The 24,461-nt window shown below is 31.9% G+C and overlaps 1 protein-coding gene across 1 annotated transcript; it reads left to right on the top strand.

Moving 5' to 3' along the window:
* Positions 1 to 359: 359 nt before the first annotated feature.
* Positions 360 to 24,142, top strand: LOC144836126 (TNF receptor-associated factor 4-like). The gene is made up of 6 exons (XM_078691322.1): positions 360 to 400; positions 7,376 to 7,430; positions 18,234 to 18,338; positions 19,642 to 19,803; positions 22,757 to 23,077; positions 23,405 to 24,142. Exons 3-6 carry the CDS (start codon positions 18,252 to 18,254, stop codon positions 24,017 to 24,019), a joined length of 1,185 nt encoding a protein of 394 aa, XP_078547448.1. The 5' UTR covers positions 360 to 400; positions 7,376 to 7,430; positions 18,234 to 18,251; the 3' UTR covers positions 24,020 to 24,142.
* Positions 24,143 to 24,461: the final 319 nt, after the last annotated feature.

The raw sequence follows: 24,461 nt of genomic DNA, 5'->3' as shown, positions 1-24,461 counted from the left end.
TGCCCCTACCCCTCAGGCTCATCAAATTCCAATGATTGTTATTGATTAGTTTCAAAAGCAGTGAACCAAGAAATTGGGGAGATTAAAAAAAAGGTTGCTTGATATTTCTAGTTGTAAAAGCCTGGAGCATTATTTAACCTATAGTTTCAATGTAATCAGTAGATCACCTTACCTGTAATTGTTGTACAAAGGGGATTAGAATTATTGACAATTTCACTGCAAGAGCAGCTGCAAGTGGCCCAAAAGAATTAGTTTAGTTCTGGAGGAGGGTTAGTCTACACCTCTGATCTCCATCATTAAAATTGTTTGTAAGGTACAACACTCTTCATTTAAACTCTAAAGTCACTATGGATGAATGTTTTGAAGCAAGTGAAAGACAGTATATCCATTCATATAACAGGTAATAATTATTTTGACAGATTATTTTAATTTATTATGTAAAATTCACTGTGTTGCTCTTGATGGTCCTGTATCTTCTTCGAAAAAGTAACCGGTTCTTAACCATGTGAATAAGTTTAAACCTCAAAACTTGGGCAGCAGAAACAGGACAAATGACAGTAACCAGTTAAAATCTTGTTAGAATGCAATTTTACCGGTTATTGCTGGGCAACTTTTAGGTGCAACACAAAATAACGGTTATTTGATTGATAGTCGTTGACCACAACTACACTGTGGCGTTTGAATTGACCGCCAGAACCCATTTCATTTTGGGCTCTGGCCCAGTGCATGCAGTATTTTGTAAAGTTATAGATTAATGTTTAGATCTTCGAAATGTGTTTTTTTATAAATAAAATATTTCAAGTTTTTACATTAACAATTTGTATTGATGTAAAATTTTAAATACAATTAAATACAGTGATACACAGACAATTGTACTTAAATTAATGAAAAAAGAACTAATTGTTGTGAAGAAACGCAATAAAGGTAACACATGTTTCGTTATTGATTTGATTGTAAAACACCTTTGATTGCACGGATCACTGACTTTACCATGAATATACCAAGTCGTTATAACAGTGTCTAATAGTTATTTGTCATGAGTGAGCGGAGCCTGTTGTAACGGATTCGTTGTACAGTACACTGTTTTGTTGTTAAAGTCGGCAGGTTGCCTTATTGTTTATAAACTGATTTATTAATACAGGTATGTTGCTGGATTGTAGAATATCATTTTCAAATTTAATTGTCAGATGTCACAACTGTTTTTTCAGTATAATATAATAGTATATTAATTAATAGTATTACTGTACTGTATTTAAAAAAAGGTGGTATAATACAGTTGTGAATGAAATACCAATAATTGCCTTGGAAATACCAGGCTATTAATTATGTACTTTGTATACTGATTTTCATTATTCATTAAATTTAATAATGGATTACTTTTTTTCCCCATTATTTTAGTCATTTTTATAGTACAGTAGGTAGGTGCCAAATGTACAGTACATGTTTAGTCTTTATCAGAAAGTTATCATACAGCCTTCAATGAATAATGTCCCCACTGTACTTGTTCATTTTCATGATTTTATTATTAATAAATAAGGTGAAACTGGAAAGTACTGTACTGTTATCTTAGATAGAACTTTTACATATCATTATCAAGCAGAAGGTTCCGAATTTGAATCTTAGTTGGGGTGGCTATCCTTCTCACAGATTTCCTCATCTTTATCACTTCTATTAATTAAATAATTAATTTTCATGCATTAGGCTAAGAATTTGTTCTGATAGAACTTTAATCAAAGTAGTTAAAAGTGTATAAACAAGCTGTATAACTACTGTGTGAAGTAATAGCCAAGTTGGTTTATATATTATAATAGCCAATAAGATTAAATGATGGGAATTTTTTCTAATGCTTATTGTGATCAAGCTACGCATGTGGGTATTTGTTCCCTTTGGTCCTTTGTTGTCACATGCCTTTTTAACCTACTGTAATTCCTGTTTTCGAAACCTTGTGAATGACTAAATATAACATTTAAGTCCATCTTATTCTTAAGTTATTGTCATGTACAGTAACTCAATAAAAAGAAATATTTGTGAACTTTATAATAAATCATATTTTTTTGAAATTTTCCAAATTATTAGATTTAAAAACACAACCACCCCCTACCACAACAAAAAAAGTGTGCAAAACCGGGAAAAATTTAGTTTAATGCTCAATCTGAATTTGGATTAAATTAGGAAATATAGTTTTATAATTGCAATGTTTTTTTTCTATCACCATTCTACATCACAATGATTCGCAATAAGGTAAAAATAATATTGTGTAGCATTTGGCTATCCTACACAGGCTAAAAAGTGTTCTGTACATTCTTTTCAAAGCCTGTTTTCCACTAGACGCGAACATATTCGCGCGAAACAAACATTCCTGATATTTTTTTGCGCATTTTTTCACGTCACAAAAATTAGATGAAAAAATATGCATGTACTGTGAAGTCAACTTACACTTTTCGTTTCACCTTGTGGACAAAAACTAGTCTTTAGTGAGTTGTGTTGGACAATTCAAGACATGAGTTTTTTGTTTACCATTCTGATATTAATATCCAAATTGTTTCGAAAGTACGGTACAGTTTTGTCTATGTGTTTTAATTTTCTAAAACTAGAAAAACAGCTGATTGTAAATTGGTGAATGAATTTGGCATGTGTTTATTGTGTGGGCAACACTCAGTTTGACATCTCAACCCCCAGTGGCAACAACCCACCTAGTTCAACTGTTTACATCTGTTTATTGTACAGAGCTTGTTTGTTGAGTGTAAACATAACTCTGTGTTAAAGTCATCATATGCAACAAAGACAAGTTCGTACCTTTTGTTCAACGATGCTTTGATCCTGGTCTCAAATATATTGTAACTTTTTTTCAAGTGGGCTTTGTTTGTATGTAACTACAGCAGGACTAAAGGGAATCGCAATAGACTGGAACTTTGAGGTTTTAGAGAGGATTTGATGAAAGTCAAAGGTAAATGTACTAGGGTATTACTATTAGTAATCGGTGAGTACCTCCATGGTTATAGTTTGAACTGGATTCTGGTATTGGTATGACTGCATTGGCACTGTTGAGATCAAGATAAGATGTATGTACATTTAATTGAGTTTCATAATTTGTAAAAAATATTAGTACTGTTACAATACTAATTGGATCTTCTCCGTCAGCCAGCTAAGTCGTAGGAAGACACCATTTACCCACCAAAAAGTTTGGACGTTCAGCAGGTAATCAAATCTTTTTGATCTAGCCTAATTTCTGGCTTTAAATTATCAATTCTCATTTTAAATTTGTAGGCCTACTGTTAGTTTTAGTGTTTGGATGAAAAGAAAGTATGTTTTAATTAAGTACAGTATTAAGTATGATCATCTTTCTTAAATCTGTATTACTTGTGTATCTTTATGATACATAAAAATGTACAATGATAAAAAAATAAATATGCAATAACTAGGTTTATCGTAGATAGCGATGAAAAGTTTGAGAGACGCACGATGGGAAGGAAATGGGGAAACATTATTGATTTGTTGATTCCTTCCCACCATGCATTGTGCAACGATGCTTTCTCACGATCACAAGCTACAGTATCTGTGATAAACCTTATGCTTCTGCTTCAAGACTTTTTGAAATTATGATAACCATTTCTACATTAAATGATATTTGAAATCTGCAATTATCATCTCAATTTTCATATTTGATATCTTATTACGCGTATCATGAGAGATATTCTGCTTAGACGCTTACATGCCAATAATAAAAAAAAAAATAATCGATAACGACTGAACATGATCCATTGGCCAATCGTATTTGATAGGGCGTATTTATTACAGGCTGCGTAATTGATCTAGCCGCTATTAAATGACTCTTTCATAAAAATATATTTACTTATGTATGTTGACTCCATGGTCTAATTTCAGATACCATATGTTATAGATATGAATTGTATTGTTATTGGAACAAGCTAATTTAATTTATGATATTACGTGCTCTTGGTAAATATTTATAATTCTGCATAATTAACTTTTCTTGGTTAATTGAACATAAACAATTGTGTATGAAATATTTATTATCAAAATATAATTTAATTTCAAATTGTTAATGTTGTTACGGTAAGTAATTTATTGGAAACTGGACTTTCGTTAAAACAGTGGCACACTTGTACATTAATTTGTGCGTACATTGTATCAACAAATATACTGTTTTGTGAAATGTACTTTTTTTATGAAACTAGGGGCATTCTTTTGAATCAATCCTAATAATATTTTTGTCAATTTTCTGGTCTATTAGGCTAGTATCTCTGAGTGACTCGCATCATAATCAAAATCATACCAATGATTTGAGAAATACAGAAGGCCATTAGAATTACAATATTAAAACTACTCAATCAGAAGAAAAAGTAGTAACTTCACATGAAACTAGTTTATTCAATTAAAAAATTCTTTTAGATGTGTTTTCTTTTTAATGGAAATTTGTTTTCATAAATAATAACCATTTTATTGATGTATTGAACTTAAAGTTAAAAACAACAAGCAGTTTAATTAGTAAGTAAGTTTATAACTATGTAATTTTATTTAAGTATAATTTATTTATTGTTTTCATTGCATTAGAAGGAAGTTTTAAAAAATCATTTTAAGTTGATAAAAATGAATTTATTGAAGAATAGATTTTGTTCTTCTTTGTAGCATATTTTATTTTATATTTAGGAGGAAGTTTGAATAAAAAAATACAATTCATTGAAGATTTGTAGGATTGTTATAGGGTTAGGGTTTTTTATATAATGAAAATGTTTCGGATAGCAAAAATTGTCTTTAAATACTGTACACTATTTAAATACATACAAATGTACACTATTCGTAAAGTGTAGAAGAATAATAGTATTGGAGTGTTGCAATGGCTTGCCATATTTTGAAAATATTGACAGAAATACATTTTTTTTGGATTGCTTAATATGAAATTTACAAATTAACATAATTACATTCTTCCATCTGTTGTTTTTATTAATGTTGTTTCATTATGTAAGGAGCTGTGATTGGCTAGCTGAAAAGCTTATTAACATACATTATATGCGCTGTGTTTTAGTTAGACAACACTTAACATACATTGCACGATTTGATAGATACTCGATTGCCATACAATGGAGCTATGATGATTAATACTTTAAATTTAAGATCTTCGCTGAGTAAATAAAATATACGGTATGAACAAACATTACACATTTGGAGTAGGTCATTGAACTGTTGACCTAATCATTTAATCGTTTATTAATTGAATATAATAATATTAAAATTGAATTGATAGTATTGAAAAATTAATTAATTCAGATTTAATAACATTTTGAACATTGAGGAACACTGAAATAGGCCCTCTTATTAAAAAAGATATTGCAAATAACAAAATCGTCTGATTATTGTTGAGTAGAAGAGATTATTAGAGGTGCAATGCAAGTTCAGTTTATTTAGGAGTTGATATGTTTGGCTTTTAAAATCGTGCATTTATTTACGCAGTTCCAACAAATTAAGGTTCCATCCAAAAGATGATATTAATGCGGAAATAAAGCATCTTATACTTACCCAAAGAAATATAACAATGTATGGCGGTCAGATCTGAATTGAACTCATATGGAGTTTTGACACCATTGCGCCATCTCACTCTCACACATATCCAAAAGAACAGTATGGATTAATTTAGCTTCTGTGTATAGTGTGACCACATGTAAAATACTGTTATTTGTTAGTATTGCCTTTAGCATACATATGTTTAATGAAGATTGAACATTTGGATTTTCAGTTTTATTTAGATATTTTTTAGCCTGTTTTGTTTATGTTTAATTTGTAGATGTGTCGTTCATCTTTCCACACATAGAAAACCGAAAATCAGTTGTTTGGTTAACAGGACTGAGAATAGAGTCAACAATCCCAATATCGACATCCTCGGGCTGGCTTGGTTTTCCAGAAATTGTGGTTTTCCCAATGCATGTTTAATTGAAAAAAAAAAATTTTGACCTTTTGAATCAAGAAAAGTCTGGTTTTGGGAGAGTTTCCGGTTATCAGAGTCCAGTATTGAGAGATTCAACTGTATTTAGTTTTGAAAGAAATGTTATCACAGGAAATATTTTAGCAACATTTTGTATTATAATGTAAACTCAGAATATGTATTTTTAGTCAAAAGTGCTCAATTACGACTTTCACTATGATTACATTAATGTCACTGTACTTTTCTTTCATTATTATTTACATAATATATTTTCTGAGTGCACTTTCATTTCTGTTTGTTTTTTAATTGTCAACATAATAAACTGATACTCTTGTTTTAAACTTTCACTTCCTCAAATTAGTAAAAAAAAACTTGTTTTATTTGAATTCACAGAATGTGTTAAGCTAATTACCACTTGAATAGAAAATGCCAGAAAAAAAACTATAGTATAATATAAGGCAATCTAACAACGGATGCTGAACTCCGGAGATCAAAGGATTGATCTGTGGCTGCAACACGATCTGTTCCACACACACAGACACCACGCGCCATGGAAAATATGTTCATAGTACAGTATTGTTGGTATTTGTCGCAGCCAGACATAAGATCAAAGGACTGTTACGAGTTCTTATCTTAGCAAGGCGAGCTCAGTGTCCTGTTAGATTGCCTTGTTATAATCATCTGTATCAAAATCATTTCTTTGCACATGAAACCTTGTGTAATATCTGTGCTAAATGAAAAGATTTTCATGAAAGGTTACTGGAGAATATTAACCCATTTTGAAATTATAAAATACATGTCAAAGAATATTGATGTGTGTGATTTTTGAATAGTATTGTATCTTTGAGTGTTTGTGAATAGCTATTAAATTACTCACTCTGATTATCAACCCTAGTTGTGGTATGCATTGTTGACACTTTTCTATTGCTAGTAGGCCTACTATCTTCTTATCATTTCATATCTCATAGATATGATTTGAAAAAGTTGGTTGTTAATTGTTTATCAAGTTCAAAAGGTTTAAAAGTGAAATTTCAATGATGTCATAATGATTCCAAATGTGTTGTTTATAATCAAAATGTTAATATTTAACCCATGATCTAAATTTGAATTTATCTAAAATAATTAAAATACCAAATTATGGAAAGTTTGCAAAATCTGTTAATCAGATTATGATCTCTGATTCTGAATTATGTAAATTTATTTAAATTTGTGTCCAGATGAAGTGAACCAATGATATGCCTGCAAGTCAAAGATGAGTCATGCATCACTGGTTTGTGGCTACAGCATGGTAAATAATGATAATAAAAACAAAACATTGCTGCAAGCTACTGTACGTGTACGCATCTCAGAACTGCTTTGGTATTACAGCTATCAGTTGTGATTATTGTTACTCTGTCATTGCTTAATATTTTTTCAATATTATCGTTTTTTCAGTAGTTTGGCTTTACATTCTTGTCCTCAAGATCAAGTACAGTTGGATTATGATAAGGTAAGTTATAATATTTTTTTAGAAATTATATTATTAGAAATCTGTGATTTGTAGAGAGGGAAAGGAAGGGGTTGCAAAGGGGGTTGGTGTTGGAGCGGTGGCCATGTACTGATTATTCTTTTACTGAAGTAAAAAAAAAAAAGAATGAAACCAGAACATTAGAAATGCATTGAGAAAGTCACTCATATTCCCTCTAAAAAAGAATACTGTGATGGCATAGTTCAAGTTTATATATTCAGTTATTAGTACCAAGTAAGGGCCAAAATGGTCACCAACTTACCCAGGTAAATAACTAAGCGGTAAACGGGACCAGTGACATCGTGCGATCATTTACATTACGTTACTAACGTTACTGTGCTATGCTGAATATATGCGAGGCAATTTAAGGTTTGCCACTTACACTATATTCATAAATTCAACATTTTTTGACAGGAATATTCATCAAATGTATTATGTAGTTATGTGTGCATAACTTGCTTTACAAACACAGCTTCTGAGAAAAAAAAAATTTTCATGGACACACGTACGCAACAGCTTGTTTGAATTCATGTCATGTTCAAACATTATTGATTGTGAATGTTTATTGTTTGTATCAAAGTTATTAAATTGTCTATATTTAAATAAACACAAATTAAATACATTAAAACAGATAAATTGTCCCCTACACCTGTAATCAGAGGGAAGTGTTTTTCACTTTGTGGATTCCAAGTAGACATCCAATTTTACTCTACAGTCAGTGTTGTACAGTACCAATATAGAATTCAAGTCAGGCAAATTAAGCGAAGTACTGAATTAGTATAGAAACTACAGTACAGTACTTCTACTTACTATAGTATACAAAAAAGTCAAATAATATTGTACATTTGTTTATTTAATTGACAAAATATAAGCTTTGATTACTCGTGGTCTATTGTTTAATCAAATGGCTAGATCTTGCTGGTAAAACCTGCTTCGGGGGAACAAAGTATAATTTTATTTCATTTCATAACCCTCCATAATGCACTTAGTACAATAGTATAATCCCATGACCGGTAAATGTATTCTACCATACAGAGTCACTATTAATTAATGCGATTGTGGCCGAGCCGTACGATTCACTTCACATATGCGAATACGGTAAGGAGCAGAAAATTAGCGATTAAACCTCAAGGGATAGACGTATTGATGTAAGCTTTCAAAATGAGCTCTTGCTCTTGGAATCGTGGTCGCCAAAGCATTTTGATTGAAATTAGACACATTCTTGAACTTGTAAATTAATGTCAAAGGTTAAGTGAAAACTGAATAATAAATGAGGAATTTCATGATAATTATACTATCACTCTGCCTAATGTAACTGAGCCATTAACATAATGTTTTAGTTTTCATACTCTATGAATAATGAATCCTTGTCGATAGAATTTAAAGGCGAATTCCTATTGATGTTCTTGTTTGCAGCCATAATGATCATTTCCTGACGATAAAGCAGATTTAAAGTTTTAATGCTACAGGGCTTGTGTTAAGAAATGAAATTGACAATAACTCTCATTTGTTGTACAATAGAGGCATTTCTGGTAAACGACTTTAATCATCATTGGGTATCAAACAAAGTTTCTTGTCTCAATGCAAGATGCCAAAGAAAAAGATAACATTAATACACTGTAGAGATGTTCCGGTAATTAGTGTATTTCATTACCACATTTTCCTCGCTTAACAATATTTATCATGTGACCCACAATCATCCAATCAAATGACAGGAATCTATTTAGGTGTTATATAATTGCCTATACCATAACAGACTAGGATAATTTGGAGATGCTCTCTTAAATAAAGCTTTATTATACAGTGTACATAAAACCATTTGACACTGAAACCAAAAACAATTTTTTAACATGGAATGTATTCCTCTTTGACAAACATAGGACAATAGCATATTTTACTTACGAATAAATTAACTTGACTGTGAATTTGTAGATGTTGTAAACAAGTCAAGGATAGGAAGATTACTGTTAATTGCGATGATGCATTAGTGATGTAGTGATGTACACTGTATGGAATTTATCTAATCTCTGCCACTGTTTGATGCTACCTTTCAAATTATGGTAAACCAGAGTTAATATTATGATTATCGACTGCAGTATAATTTAACAGAACAGAAAGAAAAATGAAATGAATTAATTAAGTCATATTGCTGATTTCAAATATAACAATATTCTACATTACATTTGTATTGATAATGTAAATATTATTTCAAATATTTTGGAATATTCTATTTGCGTTATAATTTATTCAATCTTTTTAATGTTAACTGGTTATTATGACTTTAATAAAATAATCAATTTCTGAAACGGAAATAGATTTTCCTTCGATTAATGAAGGTAGATCATGGTTTCAGTCACAATCAAACAGTGTAAATGGAATGTTTATAACTAGGAGGAGTGTTACTGTATTTTCTTCCACGGATGTGTGCTGACTTCTTCATAAGTCAATCATGTTGAAATAATGAGATCTAGTGGTAAGTCTAGAGGCATCCAAACAAACATAGTCACCTTAGCAAATATTCCTTGTGCATACTAATTACACACATTGCTAATAAATAGCCGCAAAGGTGAATCACAAACATAATTGACTGAACATTTGGATCATTGACTCTCTCTTGAACTATTATTTACATTTTGTCGGTGGTGAAAGTCATGTACAGATAGTTAATGTGAATTTATGTTAGGTCCATATGAGAGCAATCACTACATTGTGGTCTTCGTTGATAGAGATGTTTCTGCAAAGGAGGAATTGCACCACTGCTCCTCTCTCAAGTTCAGTTGGAGGATGCCCCGCTTACAGTACCCATAGGTCTACCAAAGTCTGTGCTTTCCTATTGAATGTACACAAGATTCTGATAATTTATGTATGGATAGTATCTTTCAAACAGTATACAATTCTGTGATCTTTACTAAATGTTCACAATTTAAACCATGGAGGTATAAAATTTAAAAAACTCTGATTTTATACCTCCATGATTTAAACCATGGTACGAAATGATACACATTTGTATTAGACCTACAGATAGTACTGTACAATTTAATAAATAGAATAGGAGATATACAGTTGTATGTAGAATATATAAGATTCCAAGAACTAGGCCTAGTGTGAACTCTGCCTATTGTGAACTAGGTATATTGCGAATTATCCATACTGTATTGTGACATCATTAACAATGTCCTGTAGGGCATTGCCCTATTTTATTTTCTTAGATGTCAGTTATAGTCACTTTACATTCACATAGTCGCATACCCTTTATAAATAGTTGTTGTTGTTTTCTGATTCCCATGTTCCATCTTCATAATAAGAAAAAATAAATTGTGGTAAAATGAAACATGACATGCACACTATGCGAAAGATAAAAGCCTAGAGGGTGACATTTAAAACATCAAACTTCACCTCAAATTGACATGTTCTTAATAACTTGCAACAATTTGTAAAAGAAATCTTTTATTATATTGTTTAATGTTAAAATATGAGAAACCAGATATGGTTTATAAATGTATAAAATAGAAAATGAATAAAATAGAACATGAATATTATTATGGGATGCCACAGCAATACTTGTATATTTTGTATCTTACTGTGTACAGTATGCGACAACTACAGTAAAAAAAAAAAAAACTATAACTGTAAATAATAACAATTAGGTTTCTGCATGTAGAAACAATTCTACCGGTAGATTAATATCAGTATCTGGTACACTGTATGCAATTGTGTGGAGGTAATATTTTATACATGGTAATTGTAAGCAAATTAGTCATTTTTAATTTTATATAAAACAAAATTTGTAAAAATACTGGTAGAAATCAGCAAAATTGAAAAAGGAAGCAAATTTGTGGATAAAATTAAGATAATGCAGAATAGATTGTATACTATAAAAGTACAAGGAGACTGCAATAAAATCATGATAAATAAAATATTATATTATTAATAAATGTATTAATAATATTAAATTAACTAGGATATGAGTTTAAATCACTTTCTTTTAAGTTATGGATATCTATTTTCTCCTTGGGATGTCTGTCCACAAAATAATAAATAGCTGTAAATCATCCCTAGGAAAGTGTGTCATAATAGCACCTATGAACTTGAACCCCTGGAGGCTTTCTACCAGTATAGCAACAGGATATATTTAATTAGGCTCCTGTGTTTACAGTTGCAGTTACTAATTGATTGGACATGCCTTGGGATGTTGGCTACTACCACACTTGGTGATGCAGTATGTACCCTACTGTAATGTAGAACAAGGCATATTGGTACTAGTACTGGTACTGGTTCAAATAACCATCTGATAGCCATTGACTTGAAGTTGGCATTAGGATGTGTTACTTTTAAATGATTTGCCAATTACATTAAGTTCAACTTTTTGTAAATAGAATTGATTAAATTGCCAACATTTGCTTACTTGGGAGGGAGTTCTTTTGCTCATTTTGCTAGTTAGACTTTTTAAAAACTACTGTAGCAAAGGGTTGATAGTAGATTTAAAAAAGATTATAGCCCAGTAGGCTCTCTACGGCAAAGAAGAATTATGTATTATTTCATCTACAATAAAAGCCCATTTAAGGACCCAACAAATTGTCCCCTTATGGGATATATCCACTGAATAATATTATTGTAATGTATATGTTTGTTATTCCTCTTAAATAGGGATTCCTTTAATAGGGGTGTCCAATAGGGGTTCTATTGTATGGAATGGAATCATTTCATTTTCTTTTCAATTTCAATTTTTTCGTTTCTTTCGTATTTATATGGTGTTGGTTTTTTTTTTGTAATACAGTATCACGAACTTGTGTAAAAACAATCAATGTTGATTCTGAACGAGTTGTGCTGTACATCAGTCTCGTGTCTAAATAAAGTTTATATATATATTAAAGTTTAAATGGTTATGGTAACACTCACTGCTTATTGGAAAATATTTAAATTTACAGCAAAAAAAAATGGTGACTAAGACCCCATTTACACTTTCGTTTGGGTCCAGGGCCGGTCCTGGGCCGGTTGCAAATATTTACTTTTTAGGCCGGCCCAGAGCGTTTACACTACCGACGCAGATTACTGGTCGTAAATAATTTTATCGGAAGTACCATTGCATGCTGGGATACGAAGTACAGTTTGTTTACATTTTTCTTGCTCGATCGTCAATTCAACTTTCCGCGCGAACCGACCATTTTATATTTATACTGTTGTTGTTTTTTGTCCCGTCCCGTTAAAAAACAAAATGAACCCCACTGTTTTATATATATATGGCTGTATTTTATGTATATGCGAAACAAGCGGAGGAATACTTTATTGAAAGAAGTCACAGATGAGGATAATGAAGAGGAGGTTCATTTTACAAAATATCAACCCAAGTACCTCCTCGTATGTCCAATTGGAACCACGATTTTCAGACATCTTATAAAAATTGGTACAAATAAATTTAACTACGGAATATAAATGATGAAGAAAACAAATTGTCGCGCGAAAAAGAAGGTATGTACCGAGAATGTCGGATCGTCATAACAACCACCTCATAAAAAGGTCAAACGTTGTTCACGGTTCACTGCGTAAGCCGGCCCAAAACGTAAAAGCCGCTCCTGAACCTACCTGGAGAGGTGGCCCAGATCTGCGTCCGGCCCAGGGCCGGCCTAACTTTTTGGAGTATTTACACTTATCAATTGCCGACCCAGGGCCGACCCAGGGCCGGCCTAAATCGTAAGTGTAAATGGGGTCTAAGCACAGTGAAATTTAGGCCTTACCATGCACAGTAATTTATAAATAATTATCAAATTACATGTGGTTATTAATCAAACAATATTTATAGAAATTGAAATAGTCATTTTAAGAGCCAACAATTATGATTTATTGTATGATTTGGGAAGGAAACAGTTCAGGTGTCCAAAATGTGATATCTTGAACTAGACATGGCTAGAGTAGAAAAAATGAACATAAATCTACATAGTGTACAGTATCCTGTGCTATAGGTGAAGGAATCAGAAAAACAGTATTCAACCAATCACAGCACTGATAGTCCATTAGACAATTAAACCAATCATTTCATCTCATTAGAATAGCCTAACATATAACAAGGCTCATGAACTTGTTTTTGACACTAATGTACATGAGATCAGAGATTCAATAAATTGATTTTTAGTGTGAAGATCAGTAACTTTAAATCTGCAAAAAATAGGACTCAAGTTTTATTTTAAAAGCTTGTTATTATTTCAGGTCAGTTGGAATACGTTATACATATTTATGATATATTTAATTGAATTTATGGTATTTATTTAATTAGTCACTGCATTTTATTTTAACATCTATTAACTGTTTTGGCCTTATTGGAAGGTAATTTTATGTTAATTGATTGGGGTTTCCTATGAGTTGGAGTAAATCAGTTGGCAAAGGCTTAGTTGGTTGGTTTAGCATTCATAGGGGGCCCTGCAACGCTGGGTAGTGGCATTGCACTGCTCATGCTCTGGGCCCTGGGTTTAGCCAGTAAGCGCTCAGTTATGCCACTCACTGTATTACATCTATGCACCTCAATACTGTAATCATACAGCATAAATGTATGCTTTAACTCTACAGGTACCTCTAAATTTTAAAGTAATACAATACACTTGTTTACACAGTGTTTTATGTGCCATTTATTGTCACTGATGTATATACAATGGTCACACTCCATAAAATTGCCTTCCCATTTCTAATAGCCTGTCTGAATGTGACCAGGTACTATAGTAATATTTTATGGCTGCTAAGTATCACCTTATTATTTAACATTCAAGAAGAAAAATAAATATTTCCTCACTTAACCTACAATCCAGTGCCTTCTGTTGTGAAAATCTGTTGAAAGTTATGCATTATAGGCTTGGTTTCTTCCTCAAATTAAAAACCATTTTGAACATAAAATATACTTATTGAATATAGTACTACAACTCAATTCCACAAATGAGGTACAGTAAATAAAAACAAATTTTAGTTTTTAATAGATAACCTCCTTTAAAAACACCTACAAAGTGACTCAACCCCTATTTAAGGGAGACCCTTAAGGGGACACTTGTTGGATACTCAAGGTGTCCTCTTAATAGGGGCAGTCTACTGCATTTTTAAAAGAAATAAATATAAAAAAGGCATGCAGCTCCAAAATTTGAAACTACCAATTTTTATTTATTTTTTAATATTATCTCCAATATGATATGGCTGATACTGATCTCCTTTAATCTTGTGTCCAGTTTATCATCAGCAATAACGTGTATACACTTGGGATTCACATAGGATGTTAACGTTCTCTCATAAATTGAGGAAGAACATAAAAATTAAAATTTCTTTGTTTCAGATTGTATTACCTCGTTACAAGAGACACTGTACTGCTAATGCAGTAGGTCAGCTAGTCTCTCTGCTCATTATAAATTCTTAAATACATTTTCATAATAACAGTATATTTTGCTTTGTATTGCAATGATTTGTGTGTTTTTCAATTATTGTGGTACTTCATCAAACACGGCCAACCCAAAATAAAATTTTATTTAAAACTCAAGAGGCCTCTCTGTAAATGAGTATTTCCAATAAATCACACCAAAAGTATTATTTTAATACTGTCAGACGGAATTTCTTTGTTTAAAAAGCCTTTTTAATTGGTAATTGTTATAATCTTGCAGTAAAAACAAATTTATCTCGGCATCCACATGTTCTCTTTGTTCCATTCCTACATCCTCTTGAGCACCTGGTCTTGCAAGTTAGATAATTAGCGATAATTATTATAATAGAACAGAATGAATGTATGGTGATTAGAAATTAATTTATTATTTATGAAAAAAACACCAAGTGATTTATTGTAAATCCGGGCACATGCTTTTAGCTAAGCACAAGTTAATTAGCAACCCAGATCTGACAAAAGTAACTTCAAAACAGGCTTTAGTGCATGGATGCATTTAAAACAGATTGTATACTTCCATGAATAATGTCAAAATGACACATCTTGTTCTTTTATGATCGTCATCATTTCTGATATAGTGTGATATAGCCTTCACAAACTGAACCCATCTTTCTGCCCTATGAAGCTATTATCCAGGCTATGCCTGCAAATGCCGCAATCTCATCCTTTTTGACAAGGTGTCTTGCCCATCTCTATTTCTTTGTTTTGTTTGTTATTTTTTTAAATATATATTTAGGCATATATATTTTGCCAAGGATATCCATTAAAGGTGCCAATCCCTTTCACTAGACAAACATATACACAAGATGCTCTTCATAAACAAAGTCTTATTACAATTTTTTTGGTATTGGTAATTTGTCATTAAAAAATATCCACATGACACATGACATGAGCCAGGAACCTTGGATTGATAGCCAAGCATCATAACCACCAAGCCACAACTCCACTCCACTTTTCTTGATTTTTATATTAATAATTATATAAATATTTACATCTAGTTTGAAATTATGAACTCATCACCTTGTGTCTGGGTAAATTGACAATTAGCCATTCTCTCTAGTAAGAAACGCAATATGAAAAGAATATAAAAGTTGAATGCAACTCGCATTTTCCGACTCGCAACTCGCATTTTCCGACTCGCAACTCACATTTTCCGACTCGCAACTTGCAACTCTCAGCTCCTACTGATGCATCTGGATCAAATTATTTTTTTTCTCCATATGCAGCACACATAAACTATGAACGGCACTATTGATTTGTGAATTTTAACCATCATACTTATATTAATCCTAACTATTAAAATACAATCCAGTTTATTTCCAGTTACACATTGATTATTTATTTTTTCCGGAAATATTAATTAAAATGAATACATTGTACTTTCCTTAACCTTTATTCCACAACCTCACCTGCCCATATTTTTTTTAAACAAATCTCTTTCCTGTGTTTCTCTTTGTCTGGTGGAAGGTAATGAAATTGAAACATCATTTTTATCAGCAACAAACATCATAAATCAAACGTAAATGGACATTACAAAGTTCATCCATTCAAGGGTCAATCAGGATTCACCAGCAAGTTTACAAAAGATACTGTAGTCTCTTTCTTCCTATTTCCCTCCTGCTGGCTGAAAACCATATAGGATTGATATAACGATACAATTAGTTTAATGCTCCATGTGTTATTAATGCATTGCACAGCAAAAGGTTCTGTAATTATTGAAGTCATATTCACTCAGTTTTGTTGAAACAAATAACCTCTTTAATTCTTTGCTAGTTTACCACTAATTAAACAACCTGAACTATGGTATTTTAGGATAGTTGGTACTGTAGGCGGAGATTGCACATGCCCATTGTCCTGTCCCGTGTCCCGCTTTTTTTTGTCCATTTGTTTTGTGTCCCAGGCAGACCCAACTCAAGATCCTGCATCTTCTTCCTTTTCCCCCAGATGTATTGTTATTTGTCTATTTTATTTCTTATTTATGCCATTATTGTTTAAATCTTAAAAGGAAGTAAATAAATTTTATTTGGAATTGAATTGTGTGTTACTTCCCCTCCAAAACTCCCCCTTCCACCACTCCCCCTCCTCCACCATCTCCAAATGAAATTGAAAATTAGAATTCAAGTCTTGTCCAGTTTGTACAGGTTGAAATAGGTGATGGTCAAGAGTATTACTTTACCAGCTTTACTAAAACAGTATACAGTCATTTCAATGGAATTTGTTAATTGTCATTAAATAATTTTATGTGTTTGTATCTTATTCAGGTATTATCATAATTTAGGGATTAACTTAAAATTGCTCTGCCATCAGAAAACTAGAATTGAAATATGATATTAATATATTATATTGTTATAATATTATTGAAAATAAACTTGAAAAGATCTCATATCTTGTTCAATAGAAAGTACTGTATTACAGTACATCATACTACAGCAGGAACCATCAAATGCAAATTATTATGGTGCATTTATCTTAAAATATTTGTAAAATGAGCAGTAAAACTTTTATTTCTATAAATTTTAAATTGAAAGGATTTTGATCATTTTTTTTGTAAAGATGTATGGCTTTAATGTCATCTATCTATTGTGGAATATAAAGTTACAACATAAAATATTTGTAACATCTAATACATTAGAAATACTATATTTGATGGGTGGATGTGAATGTCACAAAATAGTTTTAAGTTACAGAACATTAGACGTAAGCATTGCCAGTATAAATGACATCAAAATCATAACCAATTCTTTGACATAAAAATATTAACATTTGAAATATTATTTAAATAATAAAATGCATTTACCATAGCATAAATCAATGTATCTATGCAGTAAAAAAAAAGCAAAAACAAAAAAGGCAAATAAAACAACTTTTTCTTCATTTACTAGACCTGTATTATTTTATAGTAAGAGGATAAATATTGTTAAATAATTGATATGATTCCCAAAGAACTATTAGTGGAACTGTAGCTTGGTGGTTATTGTGCTTGCCTACCAATTTCCAAGGTCCAGGGTTCAATCCCAATGTAGTGCCAGGGTGGTAACTCACCACTGCCTCTCCCTAAGCCTCAAATGAGATTAATTATAAATTAAATATTTGAATTGATGTTTCGTTACAGTTTGTCCAGTATTCAAAATTTCTACTATTATTTATGTTTCAGTTTAAATAAATATTTACATATTATTGTACAGCAGGCATAATTATTCAAATATATTTTATCGATCGAGTTTGAATTTTTGTTTGAAAACCAAGAAGTATTGCCCTTTTAAATTGAGCTTAGGAAATTAGTCTACAAAGCACACAGTCTGCGAGTTTTAATTTCCAAGCATCTACAATATCTTAAAAGCATTTTACACTAGTGATGTGATATTTTTTGTTTTCAGATATTACCAAACAAGGTCATGGCAGATGATATACTCTCACTGACAGTAAAGTGCTCATTTTACAAAGAGGGTTGCAAGTGGCATGATAAACTCAGATCATTACAGGTACAGTAGTTTATATAGTATAAATTGTTCCCCACTAAAAGAAAGTATGCACAATGTTTAGTAATGTACCATTTATAGAGTTGAGTGGCTGAGCAATAAGGTAGGGATGCTCAAACGACAGCCATAAAATCGGCACAGGTTCGATGCTCTACATGACCATAGTTCTGGTCCAAGTATTTTTGGATAAGGACTTAAAACTCTGCCTCATGTAAACTTTATAGAAACCAGTGCATCTTTTAGAAGATAGAACTGTAGGGTTCCCCATATTGAAAATAAAAAAAGTTGAGGCTCCTCAAATTTTACAAAAATAAATACAATTAAAGCATTTAAATAACAAATATATGGATATGTACAGAATGTATTATGCTAGTTATTGTTTGCTGTGATTACTTCTCTGTTACTACTCTGTACTCTACAGTAATATACAGACATGTTCCTTTTACTAATTATGTCCAACTAAACCAGTATAATATACCATCTATCAAAATTGATTAACTGTAAAACGATGTGAGATTTGCGAGATACAAAATGCGTAACTTGCGACAAAATGCATGTAAACTGATTTGATTTGGCAGGTTGTTCGGGAATGTAGTTGATGCGCTAATGCATCATGAGCGTTACATGTTTATTAATGTGTTGGTACTCAGTTAAATGTGTCTACATCTGATGTATTGCTGGCTAATGGGAAAATGTAATTTATTATCGCAAGGGATTGATAAGGCATTTAAAACATAAGATTATACAAATTTCATAGGCTAAGTTAATACATCATTATCTCTAGTTTATATTCTCATATTAGCAATCCCACAGCAATACATGATGATCAATGTAGCCAGAGAAGTAGAAGGAGTAGCAGTTGATGTCAAAATGTTATGGGTGGTGGGTGAAAAAAATCCAGTTCTTTCAGGTACCCACAGGGTTTTGGGGTAGATACTGTGTTATAACATGAAGGAATTAGTTTAGAAATTCTTCCATGGTTATAAGTAGGCTTGATGGAAGATTTTGGTTCGGTGGAAGACTTCCCAGCACAATAATGCTCTGTACACTAGTGTAACAAAAAAAGTGTGATCTGCCCAAATATGGTAGTGATATGCCAAAATATGGTAGTGATATGACATCATCATGGCCATATATGGGCACATCACGTTTTTTTCACATAAAGTTTGATAGTGTAGAGAGAGAGCTTTACATTTATGTTTGATGATTATTGATATATAAATTAATATAGTTCATTTTTGTAGAGCTGTTCCTAAAATTCTTCCCCCTTCAAGCTTAACTTTAATTTTATTTATTATTTTTCTAGACTCATCTTGAAACATGTGAATACAACTTAATCCCGTGTACTCACAATTGTGGTGCTATGGTTGCCAGGATGTTAATGAACGAACACTTCCGTTACGATTGTCCCAAACAACGTTCTAAGTGCGAGTTTTGTGGTGGAGATTTCCCAGGAGATAGGTTACAGGTATAACATGGTTTTTATTTTTAAGGAATTCATAAAAATATTATGTAAGTTATAAGTGCTAATATTCTGAGAATTTGTGGTACTACCGATAAGACCAGGATCTGGGTTCAATCCGAACAACTTAAAAATATTCAATTGAGTATTTAGGGCGAAATATTTCAAGTTTATTTAAAACATTTATTATTTTATTCCTCACTGCAAAAAAAAAATGAATAAATAAATGTAAAAGTCTAGTCAGTTGTATGCCGGTATTAAGAATTAAAAAGTTTGTTGTAAAAAGGTCAACGCAAAAAAATAGAGTATCAACAACTTGTTTACACTTGGTGTTGAACCCATAGAACAGTGCAGTATTGTCAATAGCGGTATAATTACTTCTAACAATTAAACATAAACAATTACAACTTTCAAATTGTTAATGATTATAACGGTTTGCTCAAAAGCTCTCATTTAAAAAACACAATAGATGTAAAAAGAAATGTCAATATACCTCGATCCCATCATCTGTAAAAAAAAACCAATCAACATACCTCAGAGCATTATTTTAATGCCGAGTTATTGAACCTTATTTAGAACAATGAGTAATCATTGAAAGGGAAAGATTAAGGCTAATAACCTATTGATTAAAACCAATAGCTGCATAGAAACAATAGTCATTGTAATTACACAATGGTTTGATTTTACTGGGTAGACTGAAAGTAAATGACAATCAATTGTATTGTAGTAGTGTCATCATCATCATCTGTGTTGGGGAGTCAATGTCAGTTGTTTCTTTGTTGCCTCATTCTGTAGTAAGCCTGCTTTGTAGATAGATGCATTCGATAACAGCATTTACTGATATTGGATATTCCAATTGGAATTAAGTGTTAATTCTATTTCTGTATACATCCTATTCATTGGAATTAAAGTATACATCCTGAAATAATGGTTTGTAGAATTTTTAACTGCTTAGATTATTTTGCCTGTTTTTTGTAGGTAAACCATTTACTTATAGTTTGAATTAAGCATATGATTCCTGATACTGGATTTCATTAGATTCTAGTGTTTTTATCTTAAATTTGTATCAATAATAGTTTGTATGTTTTCATTACACATAATAGGCCTAGTGTATGATGTGCATACTAGTTTAATGTCATCAGTGTTCAAATGGAAACATAACAGTTAATCAATCATTCTGTATGTCCATCACTGGGTGACCATGAATTAGATGAATATTTTTAATTTTGCATATTCATTTGAATCAAGTGTTTTTATTGTAGATTATACCATAGAATAGGGTGTATATTTTGACAGACCTTTGCTAGAATTGTTAGACATTGATTGTGTCTCGCATATCTTCGAATGATGTTTTATATTTTCATCTTTGTTTGAGAACATACAGTACTGTGTACACCTACTAGTCAGTTTCTTTGTTGATGAGATTATTCTTTCGAAGGCCTGCTTAGACAGACTGGTAATTAGAATTCGCATACTCACAGCCAGCAACATATTTAAATTAGAAATGGTAATGAAGATCAGTATTGGTTTGTAAATTTGTTTAAAATGTGTGATTTAAAATGCAACACAAATAATTTGGTGTCTTCATTGTGCAGATTGAAATTTTGCAACTTTAGTGAATATTGGCCAGAGTCTAATGGTGTTGTGGATTTCAATTATTTTTGTACAATTGTTTCAGAATACACAGGATGAATTGGCCATCATTCACAACACAATTCCTATTGCGAGGCCTATATTTTTTTTGATGTATTTTAATAATAATATCCTGGATTTATAAAGCTCCTAAAGTTGTGAAATCTCAAAGCACTGTACATATTATTACCATGGTCATTTTTTGATCAACAAGTATGGGAACATACTTCGATAATGCAGCTAGTAATCAACGCAAATTTGTGTCTTGACCTTATCAGGTGTCAATTTGTACACCTGGGTGGAGAGAGGCAAATTTTCTTTGATAGAATTTATCACTAGTATTCAGTATATGTAGAAATTGGGAATACAGTGTTTGTTATTGTCAATCAGTCTTTTATTTTTCTATTGTACAGTATAGGTTTACTTTTACCTATTCTGAAAGCTACATTATTATGAACAATTCAAGTTAAACACAAACTGAGACCTATATTGTTTTGGATGTATTTTCTTGATAGAATTTCGTCAGTAGTAGTAGATGTTGGAAATACTGTGTTCATTAATGCCAATCAGTCTTCATTCTACTGTATATGTTTATTATGACCTGTTCTGTAAAAGCTATGATGATCTATTCTTCAAAATGATTAATAATTTCTTATAATGGTTGTATATTGTATTACCATAATATTAATAGAGAGAGTATCTTTAAGTACTGATTCTGATCTTGTACGTATATAGGCAATCAATCATAATTACAGAGCATGATAGATATTGCTATTGGAATATTGGAAGTGCTTGTTCATCACAATGATTTCTGTTGTAGTCAAGAATAATAATAGCTATTATTGTAAAATGCTTCGAGGTGCATTTTGAATTCTGTAGAAAAACATGGTTGACCTTTTGATTTTTTTTAAATGTAATATGTAGATTCACTCTTTAGACACACGGTATAGCATTTAATCATATGTATCATTGACATACTGGATGGTTAAATTATGTCTGTCATTAAAATATGTAGCGTACCATTCAGTTTGAAGACGTTTTTCGGAAGACATCCCTATTTAAGGTGCATTAAGTGTTTTAAAACTATAGCTAACCTCAAATCAGGGAACATCCCTGCTAAGGAGATGCTTTGTTGTCTATCTATACGAATCTATACAACACAATAATACTTGTATGATCAATTTAAATTTTATTTTGTGAGGATTTGTAGAAATACTGTATAACTGTACAGTTACCATATTGAAATTGCTTATTCAAATAAGCAATACAGAGTGCATATTCAAATTTCAACATTGACTAAGACAAAAAATGTTGTTTCTTCTTCTAGGCACATTCAGGAAACTGCCAATATGAGTTAATGTTTTGCGAAAACAAATGCGGTGGAGAACTACAGCGAAGGTTTCTCAACAAACACATGTTAAATGAATGTCCAAAACGCACCGTGCCCTGTAAATATTGCCTCAAAGACTTTGTATGTGACACGCTGCAGAATCATCTGCATCAGTGCCCACGCTATTTGGTGTCATGTCCAAACAGATGCGAACAAAAAAAGATTGCACGGGAAGATATGGAGAGACATGTTCGGGAAACGTGTTCAACGTCTGTGGCTACGACATGCCCATTCAGAGAACATGGTTGTAAATTTCGGGTAGGTACCATTTTGAACTATAGTTTTTGTTTTTTCTTATCGCATGTGAGGTTACATTGCACAGTAATTAGTTTATCCAAAATTAGCAGTTTGATCAACAAAGACTAATGTGACACATGTAAGATATGCAAATATGCCTATCTTAAATTAGGTAGGATTTCTGCATGTATTCATGTTTATTGTGTGTATTTCATGCATAGCTTACCCGAATAAACTGACAATAGCCCATACTCTTCTGAGGAACAGCTATGATTAAAAAACGTTCGTTAACATCCCTCTATGATAATGGACTGATTACAATTACCTTATGTTGTGTTTACTTTACAGGGCTCCAGATTCAATTTAGAATCACACATTAAGGAAAATACAAGTCAGCATTTAGTTCTCGTCTGTGAAGTAGTTAGACGACAAAAACGACAAATTGATTCGCTTTCCAACAAATTACACACACTCAACACAAGCATGAATGGTACTCTCCTCTGGCGAATCACAGATTATGCTTCAAAGTTCACATCAGCTAAAAGCACACACGGCGTGGAACTGCGAAGCTTACCGTTTTACACGAGTCAATATGGTTATAAATTACAGACGACTGTTTTTTTGAACGGAAACGGTTCTGGTGAAGGAAATTCTTTTTCACTTTATATAAAGGTTCTTTGCAGTGAATATGATTCGTTGTTACCGTGGCCTTTCACGTTGCCAATAACTTTCACACTGATGGATCAAAGTGACCCACCGAATAAACGCATGCACATTACCGAGGCATTCACACCGGATCCTTCTTGGAAAAACTTCCAAAGACCAAGTAAAGATATCGAGTCACTCGGTTACGGTTACCCCACCTTTGTTACGCACAGTTTCTTACAGAGTCGGAAGTACGTGAAAAATGACACTTTATTCATCAAAGTGACGGTAGACAACTCAAACGTTATCGAAATTTAAGAGATTACATTGTATGCCATATTTTAATTTTAAACGTAAATATTTGGAAGGTGTGTTGGAAATACATGAAAGATGACACTTTATTCATCAAAGTGACGGTAGACAACTCAAACGTTATCGAAATTTAAGAGATTACATTGTATGCCATATTTTAATTTTAAACGTAAATATTTGGAAGGTGTGTTGGAAATACATGAAAGATGACGCCTCATTCATTAAAGTGACGGTAGACAACTCAAACGTTATCGAAATTTAAGAGATTTTTTTTAACATTGTATACCATATTTTTATTTTAAACGTAAATAGACTACAAACTTTGCCCATTTGGAAGGCATGTTGGTATACATGAAAAATGACACTTTATTTAAGCAACAACTCAATTTTAGCGCATGACACTAATGTAATTCAGCGTTGTATCCAATCAGAACGTTTCCTAAAGGTT

This window comes from Antedon bifida, chromosome 2 (assembly GCF_963402885.1).
Source record: "Antedon bifida chromosome 2, ecAntBifi1.1, whole genome shotgun sequence".
Taxonomy (NCBI): Eukaryota; Metazoa; Echinodermata; class Crinoidea; order Comatulida; family Antedonidae; genus Antedon; species Antedon bifida.
Note: the sequence above shows the minus strand (reverse complement) of the source record. Positions and strands in the feature narration are given on the sequence as shown.